Here is a 24,401-nt window from a genome sequence, read left to right as displayed (position 1 = left end):
GATTTAACTTGCTGTTCAAGGGGTTACACACCGTCGATCATACAGTAGCTCTCATTCCCTGAGTCGGCTGCACTACAAACGTCTGTATTCTTTAAGATTTACCAATTCAGAAACTGAAAGCAGATAATGCAAATTGATGACATGCATTGGATAGAAATAATGTATATAATATCTCAACATGCTAATGTTAAATGATTTTCACTTTTTAAAAAAAAGCTCAGCCAAACGTGATCTTTGCGCAAAAAAAAACAAAAAAACGCTAAAAGTACACTGTGGCATATTAGCCGTGTTCATGGATGGGCTTTTAAGCTTTTCGATTTCTTTTACTTGTATTCTTTATTTGGTTGCTGTATCACTTGCAAGGCATTACCAACAAACATTATTGACACATAAGCTGAGGCAGCAAGTAAAACAAAATCTTTAATGAGTTGACGACTCCAAAAGCTTTGGGGAAGGCAAAACGCATCTAGCACTAAAATAAATTACGTTACTCCATGTCATTAAAACATGCCTTGTTTAGACTGACAGTCACTCCACCTAGAGGTAGCTCCTGCCTCACCCCCAGTGCAGCCGGGATTGACTGCGACTTCGGCGATCCTTAAATTGGATTAAGGCGATGTATTTAGTACATTTGTGGTGGGTTAGGCGAAACCTGTACCGAGAATTGCGGTCTAATCACGATAGGACTGCATCAAATGCATGTACATCCATAGACTATAAAATGAATGAATTTGAACTATTGGGAGTATTTTCACATCTCTTAAATGTCAAACAAACGTTAAGACTGGCTTACTTTAAAGCATTACCGTGTGCCTTAATTGTTTACTAACGCCCTGCTAAACTTGTTCGGAAACACGAGTCTTTTCTCGAATATTGCGGACTAAACCCTGACTATAGGCAAGCGAGGTGCCTTTTAAAATGGAAATAGGAGCTGTCAGGAAATCGGAAAAGACCTGTTACCACTCTCTCCTCCCACCCATTGTTAGTTGCAGCTTTGTGAGACCCCAGCTGTGCGAGCAATATACATCGATCCATCCCAAAACATTGATTAACAATGCTGAGACTTGAGTGGCAAGTCGTCTGTTTATTTTATTTACTGAAAGCTGGTCCTTCCCTGCTGATTTGGATTGTAGTGGCGAGTAAATTGCAATTTGCATTCTGCTTCTGGAGGAATTTAAGAAAAGCACTGAATAAGACACGAATAGTAACGGCCCCCTTCTCCGTTTAAAGCATCACTTCTTGAGCTGCATTTTAAAGCGTCTCACACAAACCCGCCGACAGGCTGTTTCTAGGAAACCATCGGAAGCAGCTCTGCGTCGCTGCTCACTGGAGGCGAATGGGAATGTGCTGAGAATCAGGATCAAACTGGTGCATGAATAAAACGGGAGGGGAAAGATGTGTAAAATGCCCCAGTAAAACGGACTTAACGAAGGAGAAAAACGGTTGTTTTTATACATTTTATTCATGGCACCTGCACGATGGCTGACTGTTTTTCCGAGTTCTAATCAAGATTAGTTCAGCACAGCACTCTGTTTTCGAGTTTATGGGAAAAAATAAATTCACGACAACGAGTGTAGTTTAAACGTAAGGGTACGCAACACTGCACCTGTCTCCTTTAAGGGAGCGCAGGTGATTCGAAATAAAATAAAATGGGTTTGATCGGGTTGTTGAGGGCTATCTTAGCCCCTCCTCTTAAGTGTTTCCCACTAACAAACCACCGGGAGTGAGCGAGCGAGCTCGACAGAAAACCAGAGATGGGGGCGATGTTTGCAAATGGTTTCACGCTCCACGCACGCACAACATACCCGTCTTAGGCGTAGTACAGAAATATTTGTGAAGTGAAAAAATAATGGCACAATTATAAACTGTAGAAACTGGATGTTTATAGAGGTGATCGATTCGGGACCAACAGAAACACCTCTGTGCGTTAGGCTGACAGCTACAATAGTGCCTTAACGCTACTATAACATAAAGCAAAGGAATGCAGAAAGACTGGCTCGGAGTTGCAGACAGTTTGTGTCCCTCCTGAAGAGGAAAAAGGGAAACGGAGAGCGAGAGAGAGAGAGAGAGAGAGCGAGATCCACAGAGGAGCGAGCTAGCTAGAGAGAGAGAGAGAGAGAGAGAAAGAATAATCACGTGTGCGTTGCTGCAATCAACATTTGCTGGAAACACAGTGAGAATTATTTCCAACACAGAGCGCTCGCAGAAGTCGCGGACGAGAACCAAGTGGACCTTTGCTATAGCCGCCTTTCTGGATTTTTTTTAAGGAATAATAGACACCATTGACTGAGAGGGGGTTTCTGGATTTTGTATTCGTGAAGGATTGTGTTTGAATAAATTCTGGATTTTTGGGGTTTGTTTTGTTTAACGTGGGAGTTTTGTGGACTGCAGTGCCTGCGTTCGGGAGCAGAGAGTGAACGCCGCTCCTAAGCCGGAAAGAGCGTACCAAACCGGCTTAGATGAGCAATACAACAAGGTAGGGATGAAATAACAGCCTAAAATGTATACCATATAGATTCAAAGTATCCAGCTAAACACTGTGAAGTACTACGTTTGGCTGAAGCAGTAATGCCCAGCATCTTAAGTTGGCAGTGGGGCGAGACCGATATTCAAATAGGGTTATTTCTAGTTGATCAATCATCTTGATATTTTTACATTTTGATAATGTTTACAAAGTTTTTTTTAGTAATGTATTATTTAACATTATTGACAAAAATCCGATTCTGTCTGAAGCCAACGAGGGAAATCACTGTGTACCATTCCCACTCATAATATACAAAAATGTATCTTTTTGACAGTTTTATGCAGCAAGTCAGGTTTTGCAAGTCTAAGTCCTTATAATCCACCAATTCTCAAGCATATATCAGTGGCCAATGGAGCAATAAAACCACAGCGAATTGGTCGTGTTTCATGTTCGAGTTTTGGACAATCCTGTTTAGGTTTTGTGAAACATTTAATATCGCAGACTTCATGCCGGCGAGCATTGAAATTGATTGGATGGCGATAAGCCATTGCGAGAAACACTTCATTGAACGCTTACACAAACAGAAAATTTTAAATTAAAAGTAAGATGTGTATTGGTATCCTTTAAATTCAGCTCCTTGATTTATGACCCTTTCACTACCCTTTTCATTATCTAATTGATAGTGATAGTTGCAATATTAATACGCAAAATTAACAGTTGGCACGTTACATCTATTGCCTGTTGGTTTCTGAGAATATATATCAGTGAAATTGCTGTCCCCTATGTAAACTGCCGGACTACTACTACTTGTTAGATTCGTGTCGTTGCAGTAAAATGGAATTGACGTTTTGCTAGCTTAATGCCGAGCAGGGAAGTGGAAAAAGCTTAAATTCGCATAAAAGGGATGAGCGACAGCCTACAAACGTACATTTTACATGCTGCATTGTGCGCAGGGCTGTGGTATCAATATACTTCTGTGTATTTTATTATATATTTAAGGTGATATGTCCTTTAACAGTAACAGCAGTAGTTTGTACATTTTAAGAAATATTCAGATTGTTTTTTGTAGTCTATATATGCGTGTAATTAACGATCAAGTATCGATCAAGTTTTTGTTTCGACACAGTGAACTCACCGTGAAATAAGACAAGCCGAGAGTTGGTTAAAATAAAATCGCATCCCACACAAATTTCTGTCTTATATACAACAACCTGTTGTTGCGAAGATCCCCGTCTGAATTCACAATGAGGTGCTGAGTGGGGCGGTGCTGAATTGCTACTAGAATAAGCAGCCGCAGCATCGAGTTGTGCACATTTTACGAGGAATGCTTTTATGTTTTATGAAAGTGCCCGTAGGTGTTTAGCAGAGGCTTTCTAGTCCGATGGATGATGCGGTTATGTTAATGCTGTTTCTACGGTTCACAGTGAAATATGCTTCGTAACCCTTCCATTTTACAAAGACCGTCTGTCACTAGTGTGAGTGAGTGAGTGTGTGTGTGTGTTTTAGTGCAATTTGGATTGAACTGGTTTAACGACGAATGAATGAATATTGTTTGAACAAATCGCCCTTTTGATGATTAGGTTCATTTCGTAGATTTTTAAACTGTAACTGTAGCATTGTTTTTTGATTTGTGTATTGGGTTCAACTGGTGCAATTATAGAATGACATAAATTAACATTCTGAAAATCTGAACATTATCTGATGAAAAATGTAGGGAGTAGTCCAGTACTGAGCGCCACACCCTCAGTATAACGTCCAGTCACCACACGGCAACGTTAACAATTCAGCACGGTGGAGGTTTATGAAATTTAAAAAACGACCAACAGTGTAATTAGCTGCGCTGTTCAATAGGCGTGTGGTGCGAGGATTGAAGAGGAAGAAGAAAGTGAACTTAGTGTGTCCGATGGGGGAAAAGGGCAAACTGCGCCGGGAATCATTTCGGTTGGAAATACGTGCCAAGAAACACAAATAATCACCGAGTTCGAACCACACACGTTGTCCAGTGTTAATAGGCTTAAATGCGCCGGAGTTTCGCGACCCGATAAGCATATTACACGACGTAGATCAGACGTCTTCCTCTGCCATCAGAGGAGCGTTTTGCTCCAATTAACGTGGTTAATTCCGCCGGGTCTTTTCCGAAATTATTGTAGTTTTTGTGTACAGTAGGTAGACTCTTTTTTGTATTGTCTTATTTGTATAGATCTGTGTATACGAAAAGGATAGTAATTGCTTCTATGCCACAAAATCACTGCCTGTAACAAACTAGCGTAGCGTCGACAGAAAAATCGTACATGCTTTGTGTTGCTGATTACATATACGTGTTTCAGAATTGTGCATTTTAACAGATCATGTTGACCTTATTAATCACCAATTTGGCAGCAAAGTGTAAATTCAGACTTGGGGAAAACTAAAGGTTTTCCTCATTTAGCTAGTAAGGTCATGTTTCTGCATTGTTTCCAAAGTCCTTTATCATTTAATGTGGACTTTCAGTTCCGCTTGAAATTTAACCTTTTACAATCTTGTGTCACAAAGACGTCTATTACCGATCACCTGAACTTCGTGAAATTATCAACCCAGACTATTTGCAACACCAGAGCTCTTGCTTCTACTGTATACTTTCATAAATTGATAAAACATTTATTAGTGTTTGCCCCGCGACTGTACAATGGGCAACAGAGTAAGAAACTGATGGATAGATTTTTTTTTTTTTAATACTGAGTTATTGTATGTGCAGTATTTCAAACGGAGCAATTGTCTGTATTTGTCAAGTACAGCAGAATGATAAAACTGTTTAAGAAGCTCTCTGACCTGTTTTCGACATTCAAAATGTGTAAGCTTGCAACAACTGGTCAAAGACATCAAATCATACTTTGGTTTATGTTTTGGTGTGGAGGCTGCAATGTTAAGATAAATGCACGCTCGATGAAAAATACCTATTGCGTTCAGGTACAGCTACTCTGATTTCATCCGTAAGAAAACGACTAATTATTTGTTATTCACGTTTGTATGGAGGAAATGAAAACAGTTTTCCTTCTGATAATAAATGGCTAACACGCTTTTTCAACAGTATTAATACTCTGAGGGTGTTCACACATGGACGGTTTAAATAGCTGTAGAAAAGATACGAAACAAATCTGGTTTAAACATAATGGATTGCTGTTTTTTAAGTAGGTCGATTCTTTCTTTCTTTCTTTCTTTCTTTCTTTCGCACAGCATCCTAATGAAACTCAATTTGTGTTTTTTGGCAAGTTACACTTAGATGATGAATATAACTATGATGGATATGTTTATCGAGTGAGCGCTATACAGGGACCAGCGATTATTATAAAGTAAGATTCACTTTTAACATATATAAATAACATTCAAAAGACTTTGTGTGACACTTAAGCAGTTTTTATTAGTAGGCTACTGTTCTGCAAACTGGGAAAAAAAATCTCAAGATTAAAAATGCTTTACTTGTCAAGTACTGCAAGGTATAGTTAATTAAATGTGAGAAGACAAGGGTGACCTGACATACTGCTGATCAGAGACCATGCTGTGCAGAAGAAGTGTTAAAGCAGTCATGAACTGTAGAAGTTGACTTTTTCACATACACAAGTTTGACATAAGAATAAATAAAATTCAAGGCCACACACAAGCTATGAGGAATGGGGATGAGTCTTAATTTACAAAAGGGACATCTTTAATGCTGGTATTTGGCAAGTTAAAACCCTAGACAGTTTAAGCCCACTTTAAATATTTTTTTTTCTTTAAAATGTGTATATTCAAATGATTTTCATTTTGTATAGTTAAAGCTTAGTTAATGCTTAACCTGTCTAGAGTGTGCTTGTTTTGAATTATTTTGCATAAATAGATAGATATATAGATAGATAGAAACTTTATTAATCCCCAAGGGGGAATTCACATAAATACTATTAAGCTTATTATCTTAGTTAAATTATGTTTCTGCATGGGATTTTTGCATATTTATTTATTTATTTACCCAAAGAGTGGCAAAATGATAACCATCATTATTTAAAAATATCATTGTAGCCACTTATTTTATTTTTTGTTAAGGATGCTTAAGTCTGAAAATATTTAATTTTCTGAAATATGTGCATGTTGAACAATTTGCAGTATTTATGAATGTATAATAGCTGAATATATTGCAAAACATATTTGATCCTCATATCTAGTTCTTGAGAAATTTGCACCAGGGTATCAATTGTTCTGTCAGTTCATATTAGTTGGTTAGCAGGCATCAGTCGTTTGATGGAGGCAGATTAGCAGTAGTTGCTGCTGCCCTTCCAAACCTTAAATTCAGGCGTTGTATTTTCATATTGTGATGGGAATGTGTTCTTGTTAGAGCACCTGTCAAGAACCAGATTAGTTGCTTGAATCAAATCTAAAAATTGTTTGTATACATTATCGAAAATAAACATGTTTGTGTAGGTAATGTTTGAAAAAGTATTTTATGTTAGAGTTTAGATTTTTCATTGTTCTAGACATCTGTTAAAGGTAAGCTTCTAGATCAACTCTTAAATGATTTATATTAGGGATGTTGTATTTTATCCAGTCAATTCAAAATGACCTGCATGTTATTAAATTATACATATTTGTTTAAAATGTTCTCCTCTTTAAACCAATATTAAACAGTACAGAAAACTTTTGTTTTTGATCCCATGCATGCTTCATGGACTATTGGCCCCTGGTAACTTATTAGATTAGTTCAAACCTATGAAAGTGAATAGCCTGTTTTTTTAGGTAATCATTAACTGTACCCTGTGTTGTGTTTGCACAATAGAAAGTCACAATGTGTGGTGTAACAAGTAATTTCTTGGTTAATAGCAGTCTTGGCTGCAATTGTTAGACCACTACCCTATATACACAGCCCCAATAACAAATACTACAAAATGATTAGTAGTAATACATTTAGCCGAAAGAAGAATACCCCTTAGAAAAACAAAATAGTATACTGCATGCGCAGAAGTATAAAAACTTCCCTGCAAAATTGCACAGAGTTTGATTATACACAAAAGTCATTACATTGAAGAGTTAGAAGTCTTATCTGTGAATCTGCATAGCACCTCATAATGTATTTTATGGCAAGTGATGTGTTAGCATTATTGTGGATAATTTTACATGTACCATTTTAAAACTGACTTGAGGTATAAAACGCGTTTAACAGACTCATTTGCTCTTTCTTGCTGAAATAAGGCCATGGCCCTGGTACAGCAAATTGTATTACTAGCTACCACTGGTACTTCATATGGAAACAGCAAACATGTTTGATGATTGCTACTTAAGATGTCATTAAATACCCATCAGCTTCTATTGATCAAGATGCATTGCTTGCAAGACAGCAGTTCAGTTTAATGTGAGGTTAAAGTGCACTCTTGCCAGCAATGAAAGTGATTTGAGCACGTTTTTAAATATAAGATGTTTAGCTGAAAGAGTGTAAGATGAAGAGGGATGGAGATATCGAAACCCATTATTGAAAAAGGATAACCATTGTTCACTTTGGGGTTTAAATCCCATTACAGTTTTTCTTCAAGCTTTACCCCTGTCCCTACTGTAATAGACTATGTGCTGATTTGTTAAGGGCAGAGTGCACCTAATCGAGACTGTTATTTTGGAAAACTATTCTAATTTTAGCAGATACATTATATTCATGTTATTGCCAATCTTTGCCCTTAATTTTCTCTATTTTGTCCTAAATAGAAGACACATTAGTTCAGTTGCTAGCACTGCTTCCGTACAAATTCAGCATTGTAGATTCAAATCCTACTTCCATTCATTGTCCATGTGGAGTTTGCACATTATTCCTCTGTCCTCTGTGGGGAAACTCAGGGTGCCCTCGATTTCTTCCCACATGTCTGAAGATGTGCATATTAAGTTAACTTGCAAATCCAAATCAGCCGTTATGTGAGGGAGCTATGTGATGAACTATGGCTCTGTCCAGGGCTGGTTTCTACCTTGTGCACAGTACATATATTCAATCCTTTGGTCTTCTGTGCAGCCCTGAATTAGATTCAATGGATTGGAGGATTTAATATTATTTTGATTTAAATTCCAGTTTCAAATATCTGTAAAGTAATGAAAGTTTGGTTGAAATGTGGTTATCGCTAGGTAGGGTTTAGGAGCAAGTCCAATTATGTCCTGCTATGTGTGAAAGTAAAAAAAATATATATAATAAGTATGCTGTGAAGATGGGATTATTTACTTTGCCTATTTCATTTACTTATAACATTTTAATCTTTTCACTTCACTCTTTGTGTTATACCTGCTTCAGCTATGATAAATCTTCCATTCTCTTGTTCCCTACTGTAAAAATGAGTACCTTCTGTTTTCAAGATGGTTTGCACTTCTGTCTATTTTTCATGTATGTGTCAACGCCATTTAACCATACCTTACACCTTACGTGTTTGGTGTAAACTTTGCTGATTCCTTAGGATATGAGTAGCGAGTAAACGAATCATTACTAGTAGATTAAGTTAATTGAATTAAGATCAAACAAAAATGTGGCTTTTCTGAAATTGACTTCAATGTCTTTCAATCATTGTGCAAAGAAAAACAAGCTTTGTATTGTTTAATACCTCCATTTTCTTGCTTTAGTTGGTATCTGATAGATGAATCTGAATGTGTTTGTCTTGTATGCAAAGCAACACTGTTGAACCTATTTCTGACAAATTTCGCACAGATTCCCTTATTAGGGAAGTGGCCCTAGGAGACTTAGTGGTGCTTGACACAGATATTCAGACTTGCTCCCTATGGTGGGTTTTGTGAGTGATGTTTTGGTGTGGGGCCAAAATTTTTCCCTGTGGCAAATGTATTTAGTGACCACACCTGCATTTTATTCCACCCGGGACAGCACAAGGTAACCCAGCTAAGTATAATATAACTTTTTTTTTTACAGGATTATTATTTAAAAAATAATAATGCCAAGTGTGCCTCGCAGTTGGGAGACCCGGGTCCTCCCTGCGTGGAGTTTGTATGTTCTCCCTGTGTCTGCGTGGGTTTCCTCCGGGTACTCTGGTTTCCTCCCACAGTCCAAAGACATGCAGGTTAGGTTCATCGGCAATTCTAAATTGTCCCTAGTGTGTGTGTGTGTGTGTGTGTGTGTGTGTGCGTGTGCATGCACGCACCCTGCAGTGGGCTGGTGCCCTGCCTGGGGATTGTTTCCTGCCTTGCGCCCTGTGTTGGCTGGGATTGGCCCCAGCAGACCCCCGAGACACTGTAGTTAGGATCTAGCGGGATAATGCCAAGTATGATTTACATTTTTGCCTTTTATAGAGCAGTCTTTTTATTTTTAATTTGACAATATGAGTGCCTCTGTAGCTAAACTGATAAACACACCTGACAGTGTCCAAATACACATTTTAGCTTTTTTCTTTTAAAATTGATTTAAGGATTTTTCTCATTTACAGTAAATGCTTTCTCAATCTATTAATTATTAGATTAGTTAATTTGCTTTCTTAAACAGTGATACTGATGCATATGTAATAATATGGCATTGATTACAATATGTAGGACCTAATGAAGTGGGTAGGGCAGCGACCCCAGGCAGGGTCAACAAATATGATAATGGGGTCACAAGAAAATATTTAAAAATATCTCTCTCAAAGCACTGAGCGCATTCGTTTATTTCCACATTTCCTTCCGTGCGCCCATCCTCTATAAGTAGATTAAAACCAACAATTAAACCCTTTTAAAGTTTGATATAAGATTTTTTTTTTTGTAAAACAAATACTGTTTTGTCTTTTTACTGTATGTTGTTTACTAATGATTCTTTAAAAGGTTAAATTAAGTTACACACTCTATATTCAATTATCATATATTGAAAATGTTCATACACTTTCTTTTGTAAATGTTGTCAAATAGTATCCTTGTTTGCAGAAGCTGCATTTTTCTTTGTTAGATCATTTTAATTTGCTTGGTATCGTGAACAGAATTTTTAATTTGCAGGCAGTACATCTAATTTGGAATTTTCCTTATAATCTGAATCAATTTAAAGCCAAGGTCTGTAATTTATAAGCCTCTAATAAACAAACTACCTGCATCCCTTTCATTATAAATCCATCCATCCATCTTCCAAACCTGCTTGTCCAGAGCGGGATTGCGGGGCAGCTGAAGCCAATCCCAAAATGCAATTGTTGTAAGGCAGGAAAAATCCCTAAGCAGCACCCCAGCCCATAGCAGATTAAAAAAACATGTACTGGAGATGTAAGTTTCAGTGCACTATATCAGTAGATTTTAACTGTAATGCTCTTTTTTAGACTTTATAATTTCAAAACTGCACATGCATTTAAGGCAAGTTTTCATTTATTTAGTTTTTTAATATTTTTGTTAGTTTAAAATTTTTTTAAATGATATACTTAATGTAGCTCTGTTGCTTATGAAGAAATATTGCATACTTACTATGATATGTCCTATATGAAGTACTATATCTTCATTAATTTTGTAAATATTCTTTAATGTACATAGACACCTATTGTTATTCCGTTTTCCATATGCGCCCTCTTGGTGGAATGCACCTACACACAATTTCCTTTTTTTTTTTTATTTAACATCTAGAACAGTAAATATACCTTACAAGAAATTGGTCAGTTGGCTGACTGGATCTTTGGCTAGTTCCTCACACCAAGGCAATAATTAGCATAACTGAGTGCCTTTGAATTATGGGGTGAGGCTGAAGTCCATGGTCCACAACCTGATAAACACAGGGCTAACATGTACCTCTTCAATGGTAATGATAATGGAACCTATTCAGTATCCTGTTAGGATGCAGTGATTGAAAATTGGAAATAACAATTCAGTGCATCATACTGAAAAGGAAACGGCAGCAATATCAAAAAAACAGATTTTTCAGTATTTCCTGCATGTTTGTATGAGATAATGCTTTAATAAAAAAAATCTTTAAATACAATTTCTCTTTTTTTATAAAATTATGTCGAGTTGGAGATGAACAATTAAAAGTGTTTTAATTTTAAAGCAGACTGCTCTGTGTGTTCCATTTTGGTATAGAATTAAGTGAGCAGAAATAGACTGCATATGAAAAAAATGTAGTAACTTTTTTATAGGTTTTAAGCAAAAGCGCTAAATATAAAACTTTTTCATATGTTCTCATCTTAAGTTTCGCATAACGTAGTTAATTATTGACTGAATAAAAATAACTCTATTTGCTATTTAAACTTCACATAGTTATTCAGAAAGTAAAAACAGAAGATAAATTATCTTGTACTTTTGATGGTGCTTTCTTCATATTTCCCTAAGACTTGAGTGTGTGCAAGTACTTATTTCATTATATTACTGAATATATGACAATAAGCAAAATTTAAACATGGTTGGTCATTAACTAAATTGAATCAATGCGTGAAAGAGTTGTTCTTTCAGAGTGTGACTTCAAGTTAAGGCAGGAAATGTCTTGTGCTATCTGTAACCATGAAATGAAATATGATTGTGTAAAGAAGGTTTGGTAGAGAGATGTTATTAGGGCACTATTCTTAATGAGACATGTTAAATCTTCCCGTGGTATAATTAAGAAATAAAAAATGTAAGGTGAAAGGTGGCTATCTGCGTCATATAGTGCCCTATAATATAGTTCTGTTCCAGTATCTTGATTATTTTTTTTTTTTTTTTAGCAGTTGGGTGTCCAATATTGCTTATATGTTCCTCTTTTTACATAAAAATATACTTTTTAAGCTAAGATTCTCTTTGCACTTAAGCTTTTGTAATTCTAGTTAACAAAGTACAATGCAGTAATATTAAAATCAACTGTCTGGTCTTGGCCAATGAAGAAACTCTCTTGGAATTTAACACTTCTCATGTCTTAAAAAAATTCTTCATGCACAAGTCAAAAATAGTTTAAATTGCACATGCCCCTGTGGAATTGCAGATTTATAGTACCATTCTCTCTTTACTCCTTTGTTGAGAGAAATTCCTTTAGGACTTATTCATTCATTTTCCTTCTGTACAGGTCAAGTGAAAAAGGTATATGCCATATACTATATGGAGTTAAGTATTTGTGGGGTATTTGACAGTTTATAAAAGAAAAATAACTAGTGTTCTTGTGAGAATTGTCAAGCTTCTGTCATTTTGAGGTGTTATTGCAAACATAGTACTGAAAGTAGAGCTCCCATTTTCTCAATAATCATTACTTGCTGTGCTATCTAATTAATGTAACATTAATAGGCAGCTGTTTTATAGATGTGACAAGGCATGTGCAATTAGGAGATGGAGGTAACATCAAAGTAAACCACACTCCAGACTAGAATGTCTAAGACATCAATCCTTGCTTACTTGCATAAGAGAAATTAGGTAATCTATATTTTGAAGATTCTTGAAAGTAACAACTTCATTAACTGTGGGACAAGGAACACTGGAGATACTACCTTTTTGCATCTGTACAGATTTCTGAATGTGGTGTTAAAATATGTTTACTTTAAATGCAGACAATATCTGTATTGTTGTATATATAAATTGGTGCATTGTAAATCTCTGGCAAGTGAGATTTTTTAGAGGGAATGTATATTACTGATTGGATAAGTGAGTGAGGGTTAAACTAAGGCTGCTCTGGAGCCTGAAACCATTGGCTTTGACCAAAATGGTAATATTTATTAGTCTTGATATACAAGAAAAAAGTACAAGTTTTTAAAATTTTATTTTTAATTGCTAGGGAATCCTCCATCTTTTACATTGTACTGTACATTGGATGGAAAAAATAATGAATAGAATAAATATGAAAGCTATGTATATGACACTACAAACATGTTTTTACAGGACGAGTTTGACTAACAACTACTTTCAGAGATTTTAGACCCCAAGAAAATGTCCTTCTCATGTTGTTGTTGGTTTTTTTTTTTTTTAAAGCTTGATATTTAATCCACTTCATTCAGCTTTCTTTCACTTTTTGTAGAGTTACAAATATATATTGGTGTTTTAAATTCTGTATTAAGCTTTCAAAAGTGCAAAATACCTTGGCAGATTGGTCTGAATCTGGAACCAGGTACTGTCTCTGAAGTTTGCACATTCTCCCCCTGGCCTAGAGGTATTATGTGACATGTAATCATATGTGTGTTAGTAGTTGGCTATAGTTAAGCATTTGCATTGAATAACAGGCCTGCTAGTATACAAAATCATGCAGTGGGATCAGTTTTAGCAGTAACCAAGATCCAAGGTCATGCTTTGCTTCACAGCATTAGCTTTATATTAGTCCTGGGCCCTGGTCAGATTTTTCGAGTTGCCTTGACCTAAAATTTAGGAACCCGTGGTCTAAGCTATTGTGTTAACAATGATAAAAAAAACAAATTTTATGATGGTTGCTTTTGATTTAAAACTCTTTCAGATGGTTAGAAGGATAAAATTATCGATTCTTCAGTTATTTTACAATGTGCCCACATTAAGTTTACAACATCCTTGACCTAGCATTTAAGAGAAAAACCTGTATGATGCTATTGTTCAGAACTCTGAAGTTAAATCTGTGGCAAACTGCAAACCATGAGTGTACAACTCAACTTAGTCCATGAATGAAACAAAATGGAAAGCATAAACTAACTCTATTTATTGCAAAATTTATCACACCAGACTGCAGACCTCTAAATATACTTGAAGGTACAGTGCTGGGAGACATCATTCAGCGAGTTCTGACAATACTTACACTTTACCTTCACATGGGACAATTGTGTCACGTGTCAAAGATTTATATGAAAGCCGCAAGTCCTTTTGGTCTGAGTAGTTCAGAAGTTATACAGCAGTCAAATTCACAGGGGGCTACCAGACATTACTGAACTACCTCGGTTAACCATATGACTAACTGAGATTAGTCAAGTGACATTTTGTGATTCATTGTGCATAAAAAATTAATTACGCTCAGACTGATTGGTCAGCAATCTAAAATGCCCAATTTTTCACTAAAAACACTTGATCAGTGACACTAAATTGGTCAATCACAAAAAACGATTTTTTTCAGCATCTGCTTTACTAAGCATTATGGAAATTTAGTGGTAATGCTCCTTTAAGTGAGGTATTATGGTAGTTGAGTTAGTACATGTATTATTTTGCTGCAAACCTCTTGTATAGAGAGAGTAGTAAGGCAGACTTTACCAGAGAGAGAGAGAGAAGATTGGAATATTAGCCTTTACATTTAAAAATTGGAGTAATGAAAAGAGAAAATGGAATCGGAGAAGTTGTTCTGTGCAATTAGATAAACGGCAAGAAAAGCTACCTTAATGAATTCAGACCATTTTTTTTTTTGTCCTTTAATTAAAACAAACACTGCTTGTCTCAGTTTGAATGATGAGTGAGCTTGTGTTAAGCACAGAAGCTCACATTTTCAACTAGAAATAGAGAAGATAAAGAAAAATTCAAAACTATTGCTTAGAAAACAATAGGTTTGTTAGCTTAACAGAAAAATTTGTCAGTTTTGCTTCTAAACTTGTTAAGCATGTTATCCTTGTATCTTCCTGATAAACATCTTACGAACACTTGATAAATTTGCAGCTTTTTTAATAGTTTGTAATTTGTTTATTATTTATTTGTGTTTGTCATGCAGTATAAGTTTTGGGAAGAAACAAGTAATGCATACTTAATTGGTAATCAATATTTATAATTACAACATAAAAATTGTACAAATATAAATTTTTAACAGCAAAAATTAAAATAATTACAACTTACAAAGGGCATGTGTATATATACATTAGTTAAATCAATTTGTGGGAATTATACATTTTTTGTTAGATAAATGGTGTAAAGTACTTTTTTTTTTAATTAAATTAAGCTTTGTTTCAGATAAGTACATTACAGAAGAAATTAAATAATATGACAGCTTGTAATTATAAGAGGCATTTTATTTTATTTTCTCTGCCTATTTTATTAGTTCATAAAGTATGCATTTTAGGGTCACTGTGCAATAAGCACACAGAATTTAATTTTGTTGTTAAAAAATGAACAGTTAACACCTATGGTCTAGAGTTTAATTATAAAATGTCACAGTCGATATTTTAATATTAAAATATATATATATTTTTTTAGTATAAAAAAATGCATTTGAATTACCAGTTTCACACAACGGTCACCTTTTATGCAGAGTAATAGTACATCGTATACATACAGTAGTCTGCAGAATTAATATTAGCTCTTTAGTATTACTGTAATTGCAAAGATAGAAAAAGCTACATTATTTCTATAAAAAAAGTATTTTGTTATACTGTATATTTTTATTGTTCTTGACAGTGGGGTTTAATTTTTAGCTGTACCTTCATTTGCAAGCCATGCAGCGCATATTAATCAATAAGTGCTTGTTTGCAAACTTCAGTATAATTAAAGGGTGCTGCTTTAATCACCAGGTAATTATTTTAGCATTACTTAGCAGCAGTTCTTAATGAATAGTATTCATATTTTATTAACTATTTATTGATGTTTTTTGTGAATTATTTTTAAATGTCCATTTTGCTTTATTACTTTTTATCAAGTATTTTTGATTTTTACTCATTTTGTTTTTACTTATTACAGACTGCCAGTGGTTTGCCGACTTTTAAAAATGGGGTTGTCATCTAGATCTATGTTATTGTTGACCATCCTACTGGTATCCTGTGCCAGAACTTTGGGTAGGATCCTCTACAAAGTTCCAGAAGAACAACCACCTAATACACTGATAGGGAGCCTTGCATCAGACCAAGGTCTTCCAGATTCTGGACACCTTTACAAGCTTGAAGTGGGTGCTCCCTACCTCCGAGTGGATGGGAAAACTGGAGACATTTTTACCACAGAAACGCCGATTGACCGGGAAACACTGAAGGAGTGTCAAAACATTTTCAAGGGAGATCCTTGCATTCTTGAGTTTGAGGTATCCATAACAGACCTTAACCTAAATCAGGGTCCACGACTGATTGAAGGCAAGATTGAAGTATTAGACATTAATGACAATACACCACAGTTTCCTTCCCCTATTTTAACTCTCTCCATTCCTGAGAATACACACTTAGGAGCCCTGTTTTCAATCTCTATGGCAACTGATAAGGATTCTGGGCGTAATGGTGTAGCCAACTATGAGCTGACCCCTGGTACCGAAGGACAGGGTCTCTTTGGACTACAAGTGGCAGAGGAACAAGAGGAGAAGCAACCACAGTTAATTGTAATGGGAAACCTGGATAGAGAGGTTAAGGATTCTTATGACCTGAACATCAAAGTGGAAGATGGTGGAAATCCCCCACGATACAGCAGTGCCCTCTTAAGGATCAGCATTCTTGATGCCAATGATAACACTCCGAAATTTGAAAAGTCTCAATATGAGGCTGAGTTGTCTGAAAATAGTGCTGTGGGACACTCTGTACTCCAGGTAAATTTTGCTGATCTAATTTAGGTCAACTTGCATGATTCTTCATTGAGTCGCCATCGTTTTATAAAATATTGGTGAACCTAAATGTAACTGTAAAGTAATCATATGATAATTTGTGTGCATTTCCAAGTCCATCAATATAAACTCAATCATAAGATGACTGCAAGTCTCTTGACTTGGTATTAGTACTGTCACTATTGATTATATTGATAATCAAGTAAAGAGTAGATTGGTTTGATGATTTTTGAGGTAGTCACATTTTTAAAAACTAGGCAGTAAAAGCTAATACAACAAATGTAGCATTGCCTTGTTGGCACTTAAGACTAATTTAAAAAGGCATATGGTTTTTCTTTTTTTTGTTATTTACATGCTGTTGGAGTTTCTCATTAAAACACCATATTTTTGGTTACCTGCAGCCTTCCTTTGTCTTCACAGCTTGCTGAAATGGCAGCTGCACAGCAGATTCTGACTGGGTGGGAAGGAGAGATGGAATTTTTGCTGGTTAATGGACAGGCTTTCACCCAATAAAAAAGGGAGAATTTTAGCTTTCAGATCAATGAAAATATACTTGTTTATGATATGTTGTGATGTGGGCCAGCTTTTCTTTTCATTGATTCAACTGTCTGCATTCACATCAAAGTGATGGTTGTCATTTTCAAACCAAATATCACAAATCCAACCTCCTTCTAATGGCTTTCGAAACAGCCCAAATAAATGCACAATGCAAATAAGGAGACTTCTCTGTAACCAGCAGTGTGAGGAGCCGATCAGCATATTTCCTTATGTTTGCGAAAAGACCTTTTAAATTTTACAGTGTTACTGGACCAGATTTAATGCTAGAAGTTGTGTAGTTTAAAGGTCATTCCACTTACAGACCCACCTCAAAGCACAATGATGGCAAAATAATTTTATGCTTGGCTTTTGCATGTAAGAACCTTTCAGCATACAAATCTGCAATTGGGCTCTGTTGGGAGTCCCAATAAAGGTGGATTTAGCAGTTAGCTGAGGTGAACTTGGTTTTCCGGATGCTGTTAGACTGTGCAGAAGATTTTAGTGTAGTAGGTTACAGAGTAGCAATTCAGAAGCCCAAGGGTTTAAGCAGGTCAGCAATTGTGGTGCTCCAACCTGTCCGGTGATTGAATTGACTCCTATGTTGTCTGGTGTTGTCCTGGTACCTAACAGCAGTCAGGGTACCTTAATCTAGCACATGGAGGAGTGCACAACCTCCAAGGTATGCCTCCCCAGACCATCACTGACCTACCGACAAATTGGTTATGCTGGATGATGTTGCAGGCTGCATAGCGTTCACTGCTGTGTCTCCAGACTATGTCATGTCTGTCACAAGTACTCAGTGTGTGCCTGCTTCATCTGTGAAGAGAATGGGGCACCAATGGCGGAGCCGGCAATTGTGTATTCTCTGGCAAATCCCAATTGAGCTGCACGGTGATTGGCTGAGAGCACAGGTCCCACTAGAGGACGGCAGTCCCTCATGCCATCTTCATGTAGTCTGTTTCTGACAGTTTGGTCAGAAACATGCACACCAGTAGCTAGCTGGAGGGCATTTCATAGGGCTGTGGTACTGATCCTCCTGTTCTTCCTATCGCAGAGGAGCAGATGCCTGACCTGCTTCTTCTACGGCCCTATCCAGCTTTCCTTGTGTAACTGCCTGTCTCCTGGTATCTCCTTCATGCTGTTGAGACTATTCTAGGAGACACAGCAAACATTTTTTTGTGATGGCATGCATTCATGTACCACCCTGGAGGAGCTGGACTACCTGTGCAACTAGAGTCCGCTGCAGGTACCGCCTCATGCTACTTCAGTAGTGACAAGAACACAAGCAAAATGCTCCCTAACTAGACCGATTTGATATCCCTGGAAGTTAATTGACTTGGTGTTAGAATGTAATGATTAAGTGTTCCCTTAATTTTTAAGTAAGTTAATTGAGCTTCTTTATTACTATAGTTGAGGATATTCTATGTAGAGCATGTTCATTTTAGATTTAACATTTATAAACACTTTGTCCTGGTGATCCTTGAGTTTGCTCATATCTTTTAAGGTTTCCGTACATTGGAGAAAGTCAAACAACTACAGTAAACTACTTTTTGATTAGAATTTACTAATTGGATAATTCAATATCAATTAATGTAACAGCCCCCTTTCTTTGAAAATATTAGATAGAGATAGATAGATACTTTATTAATCCCAAGGGGAAATTCACATACCCCAGCAGCAGCATACTGATAAAGAAAATATTAAATTAAAGAGTGATAACAATGCAGGTATACAGACAGACAATAACTTTGAATAATGTTAACTTTTACCCCCCTGGGTGGTATTGAAGAGTCGCATAGTGTGGGGGAGGAACGATCTCCTCAGTCTGTCAGTGGAGCAGGAAAGTGACAGCAGCCTGTCGCTGAAGCTGCTCCTCTGTCTAGAGATGATACTGTTTAATGGATGCAGTGGATTCTCCATGATTGACAGGAGCCTGCTCAGTTCCCGTCGCTCTGCCACGGATGTCAAACTGTCCAGCTCCGTGCCTACAATAGAGCCTGCCTTCCTCACCAGTTTGTCCAGGCATCAGGCGTCCCTCTTCTTTATGCTGCCTCCCCAGCACACCACCGCATAGAAGAGAGCGCTCGCCACAACCATCTGATAGAACATCTGCAGCATCTTATTACAGATGTTGAAAGACGCCAGCCTTCTAAGGAAGTATAGTCGGCTCTGTCCTCTCTTGCACAGAGCATCAGTATTGGCAGACCAGTCCAATTTATCATCCAGCTACACTCCTAGATATTTATAGGTCTGCACCCTCTGCACACAGTCACCTCTGATGATCACGGGGTCCATGAGGGGCCTGGTCCTCCTAAAATCCTCCACCAGCTCCTTGGTTTTGCTGGTGTTCAGTTGTAGGTGGTTTGAGTCGCACCATTTAACAAAGTCCTTGATTAGGTTCCTATACTCCTCCTTCTGCCCACTCCTGATGCAGCCTATGATAACAGTGTCGTCAGCGAACTTTTGCATGTGGCAGGACTCCGAGTTGTATTGGAAGTCCGATGTATATAGGCTGAACAGGACCGGAGAAAGTACAGTCCCTTGCGGTGCTCCTGTGTTGCTGACCACAATGTCAGACCTGCAGTTCCCGAGACGCACATACTGAGGTCTGTCTGTAAGACAGTCCACGATCCATGCCACCAGGTATGAATCTACTCCCATCCCTGTCAGCTTGTCCGTAAGGAGCAGAGGTTGGATGGTGTTGAAGGCGCTAGGAGAAGTCCAAAAGCATAATTCTTACAGCACCACTGCCTCTGTCCAAGTGGTAGAGGGATCGGTGTAGCATGTAGATGATGGCGTCCTCCGCTCTCACCTTCTCCTGGTATGCGAACTGCAGAGGGTCGAGGGAGTGACGGACCTGTGGCTTCAGGTGGTGAAGCAGCAGCCGCTCCGTGGTCTTCATCACATGTGACGTTAGAGTGACAGGCCGAAAGTCATTCAGCTCACTAGGACGTGATACCTTTGGGACTGGGGTGATGCAAGATGTTTTCCAAAGCCTCGGGATTCTCCCCTGTTCCAGGCTCAGGTTGAAGATGCGCTGTAGAGGACTCCCCAGCTCCAATGCACAGGCCTTCAGCAGTCGTGGCGATACTCCATCTGGACCCACTGCTTTGCTGGCACAAAGTCTCCTCAGCTCTATGCTTACCTGGGCTGCTGTAATTGTGGGTTGGGGTAAACTCTCTCCTATCCTAGTATCAGCAGAAGGATGGGTGGAGGGTGCAGTACTCCGAGGTGAGAGTGGGTTAGGGTGGTCAAACCTGTTAAAAAAAGTTGTTCATCTGGTTTGCTCTCTCCACATCTCTCTCGATGGTGGCACCCTGCTTCGAGCTGCAGCCAGTGATGATCTTCATCCCATCCCACACTTCCTTCATGCTGTTATTCTGCAACTTCTGCTCCAGCTTTCTTCTGTACTGCTCCTTCACCGCCCTGAGCTGGACTCGGAGTTCCTTCTGCACGCGCTTAAGCTCATGCTGATCACCACTTTTAAAAGCCCTTTTCTTCTGGTTCAAAAGTCCCTTGATGTCACTTGTAATCCATGGCTTGTTGTTAGCATAGCAGCATACTGTTCTTACTGGAACTACAATGTCCATACAGAAATTGATGTAGTCAGTAGTGCGCAGTCAACAACCTCCTCAATGTTCTCACTATGTGATCCCTGCAGGATATCCCAGTCCGTAGTTCCAAAGCAGTCTCTCAGAGCCTGCTCTGCCTCCGGGGACCACTTCCTGAATGAGCATGTGGTTGTAGGTAGCTCCCTCACTCTTGGTTTGTAGTGAGGCTGAAGCAGAACCAGGTTATGATCTGCTTTCCCAAGCGCAGGCAGCGGGGTGGCGCTGTATGTGTCTTTAACGTTTGTATACAGTAGATCAATAGTCCTATTTCCCCGGGTGTTACAATCCACATACTGGGAGAGGGCAGGTAATGTTTTATCCAGCATTACATGGTTGAAGTCTCCAGCGATTAGCACAAGTGCCTCAGAGTGCTGTGTTTGTAGTTTAGCAACTGCGGAATGGATGATGTCACCCGCTATCTCCACGTCCGCCCGAGAAGGGATGTAAACAATAAAAACAATGACGTGTCCATACTCTCTGGGCAAGTAATAGGGATGCAGACTTACGGCCAACAGTTCGATGTCCCTGCAGCAAGTGGAGATTTTAACGTTAACATGTCCAGAGTTGCACCATCTTTTATTGATAAAGAGTGCAAGTCCACCTCCTTTCTGCTTTCTGCAGGTATTTGCGTTTCTGTCCGCTCTAACTGTGCTAAACCTGGGTAGCTCCACGTTAGCATCTGGGATGTTAGTTGTTAGCCGCGTTTCACTAAAACACAACAAACTGCAGGGCAGCACGGTGGCACAGTGGTAGCACTGCTGCCTCGCAGTTAGGAGACCCGGGTTCACTTCCCGGGTCCTCCCTGCATGGAGTTTGCATGTTCTCCCCGTGTCTGCGTGAGTTTCCTCCGGGCGCTCCGGTTTCCTCCCACAGTCCAAAGACATGCAGGTTAGGTGGATTGGCAATTCTAAATTGGCCCTAGTGTGTGCTTGGTGTGTGGGTGTGTTTGTGTGTGTCCTGCGGTGGGTTGGCACCCTGCCCGGGATTGGTTCCTGCCTTGTGCCCTGTGTTGGCTGGGATTGGCTCCGGCGGACCCCCGTGACCCTGTGTTCGGATTCAGCGGGTTGGAAAATGGATGGATGGATAACAAACTGCATTCTCTGTAGGTCCTGACATTTTTCACCAGCGCAGCCAGTTCGTCGATTTTATTTAGTAGTGAGTTCACATTTCCCAGGATCACAGAAGGGGCTGAAGGCTTGTTGCGCCATTTTCTCGCTAAACTCTTGGCTTTTATCTTAGCACCGGCTCTGCTGCCACGATACTGTCTTCTTACTCGTCAGGTAAATCGGGAACTACACCGGCGCGGGCATTTGTTCTCAGTACTTGAAGTTGACTAGTTGAATAGACGAGTCTCGGCATGTAAAAATCCATGTCCAAGTAGTAAAAAGTTTCCAGGGAACAAGTCCACATAAAAGAAAGTGGTAGGAGTTAACAGTGAAATAGAGAAAAAAGGTAGAAAAGTAAAGTCATACACGGAGCTGCTGGAATAGTAATTGTAAATTACCTATCTATACTGTAAAGAAAAAAGTTTTCAAGAAGCCGTTAAGAACACTGGATGCAAAATACCGGTTGCCTTACCACAAATGCAGTACTAGGCCAGTAAACTTATAAAATACAGTAAATGCCGGCATGCACTACTGTATACAGAATAACAGTAACACACATGAAAAATCACCTTTATGCAGATGCAGAATTTGGAACCATTAAAAAAATGAATAAATCATTAAACAGTTGGACAGTAACAGATAGATTCATGCAAAACTGGCAAGGTGTTGGAACGTAATATATCCAATAAAGCTCATTAAGTAGAGGAGATACAAAGCAAAAATAGTTGCAAGGAACACTTGCTCTTTGAGGCACAGTTATTTGTGAAATTGTTCCATTTTTAAAAAAACAATCATGTTTTCTTCTCTAATGTTTTGTGCAATTGTGAGAAAATATACCAGGTTTTAGCATCTTTATGGAAAAATAAACAGTATATGAATGTCTATCTGAAGCTGATCTTCAATTGAGTTTTGAGAATATTTTGAGACCTATTGAATATCTAATTTTATGTCAGATTTAAGCACATCTCACTCACTCTTATTGTGATTATTAGTGATGAATGAACCCCACTGAGTTTGGTGAATCCACAGATCTGTTTAGGAAGTTTGCCAAACTTTGGGAAATGCATTGCAGGAAGGAGAAACTGAACTAGTGTTGTTTGGATTATAATAGTGTTATTTTTTTTATTTATTTTTTACACCAAATACATTGTACAAGTTTACGTTTTCCCTGATGGCTAGGGAAATGTGTGCCTCCATTACTTAATTCTATTAATAATTATCAATCAGAACAGTAAAATTTCTTGCAGAAATGTAGCATGAATTCAGTAAGGCTTGCCTCCTGTGGATTCAATAGCAGGTACTAACGGAAAGTACAGGTCCCCCTGGTCTGACCCTTTTGCTCATTCATTACTGCTGCTACCAATTAAAAGCAGCACTAAAGCATGTGGGTTCTTCACTCCTTCCTGTTTACATTAAGTGCACAGCACTCTGGGAAATATTATGGCTCAAGTATTACATACAGACCACAGAAGTCCATACAAAAACATGTTACCTTTAAGACATATAGAAGAATATATCAACACATTTCCAGTTTCCTTCTGCCTGTGGATTTTGTATTTAAATGTATTTGCTAGTTTTTTGGCAATTTTGGCCCACTCCCAGGATCAGCATTATATACATGGGGTGGAGGGGACTATCTCTTGCAGCAAAAGAATCATTTGATTGCGTTATTAAAACCACTGTGGTAGCAAATTTTTGGAACTGCTGTATTTTCACCTTTTTTTTCTTCCATTTTATTAAAAAAAAAAAACTATAGTGTTAATATTAAAATTATTTTTAAGGACCATTATAAAAGTGTGAAAATGTGCTTTAATTTTTTTAATGCCAAAGAATGGACTGTATTTTCTGTAATTTTTCTTTAAACAGTGAATGATGAGATACTTTATATTTTTTTCTTTTTTAACAAAAGGACTATCTTTGATTTAAAAACCTATTGACTGATTAAACTGCTGCTTGTGTTCTGTTATCACAGGTTGTATAAAGCTAGTCAAAGTGCAAAATGGGTGATCTATGCTTCGCTAATCCGGGCTTGCTTGCTGGTGGTGGTGGTGGAGTATGTATTAGAGGTGTTTGGTGTGTTTTCATTAACTTAAATAGCTTTTAGGTGTACCAGTTTAATTAGCACTACTTTGTAACTATAAATGAATACTTTTTCCAGTAATTTATAAAGTTAGGACAATTTGACCATTATAGTGTGCAGTGACATTGTTCAATATAAAAAGCATGATGGCTTGTAGTGTTCCACGTTGGTTTTTAAAACTATATAAAAAAGCAGTTTTTTAGGTATTTCTTCTGTAGATTTGCATAAGAATGTCTCAAAAAGCATAAGATAATAGGAACAGTAGTTTGTTGCC

At 38.0% G+C, this 24,401-nt stretch overlaps 1 protein-coding gene across 2 annotated transcripts in view; it reads left to right on the top strand.

Annotated features, from left to right (window-relative positions):
• Positions 1 to 1,119: 1,119 nt before the first annotated feature.
• pcdh1b (protocadherin 1b) overlaps positions 1,120 to 24,401 on the top strand; it is a 391,663-nt gene continuing 368,381 nt past the window's right edge. Inside the window, exons 1-2 of one of the 2 annotated variants that reach the window (XM_028812657.2) lie at positions 1,120 to 2,476; positions 15,953 to 16,778. In XM_028812657.2, coding sequence (XP_028668490.1) covers positions 2,460 to 2,476; positions 15,953 to 16,778 — 843 coding nt within the window. In that variant the 5' untranslated portion in view covers positions 1,120 to 2,459. The remainder of the gene's footprint in view (positions 2,477 to 15,952; positions 16,779 to 24,401) is intronic. The other variant, XM_028812656.2, reaches the window with a different exon arrangement.

Source organism: Erpetoichthys calabaricus, chromosome 11, assembly GCF_900747795.2.
Source record: "Erpetoichthys calabaricus chromosome 11, fErpCal1.3, whole genome shotgun sequence".
Classification (NCBI taxonomy): domain Eukaryota; kingdom Metazoa; phylum Chordata; class Cladistia; order Polypteriformes; family Polypteridae; genus Erpetoichthys; species Erpetoichthys calabaricus.
The sequence above is the reverse complement of the archived record's forward strand: the minus strand, read 5'-3'. Positions and strand labels throughout refer to the sequence as shown.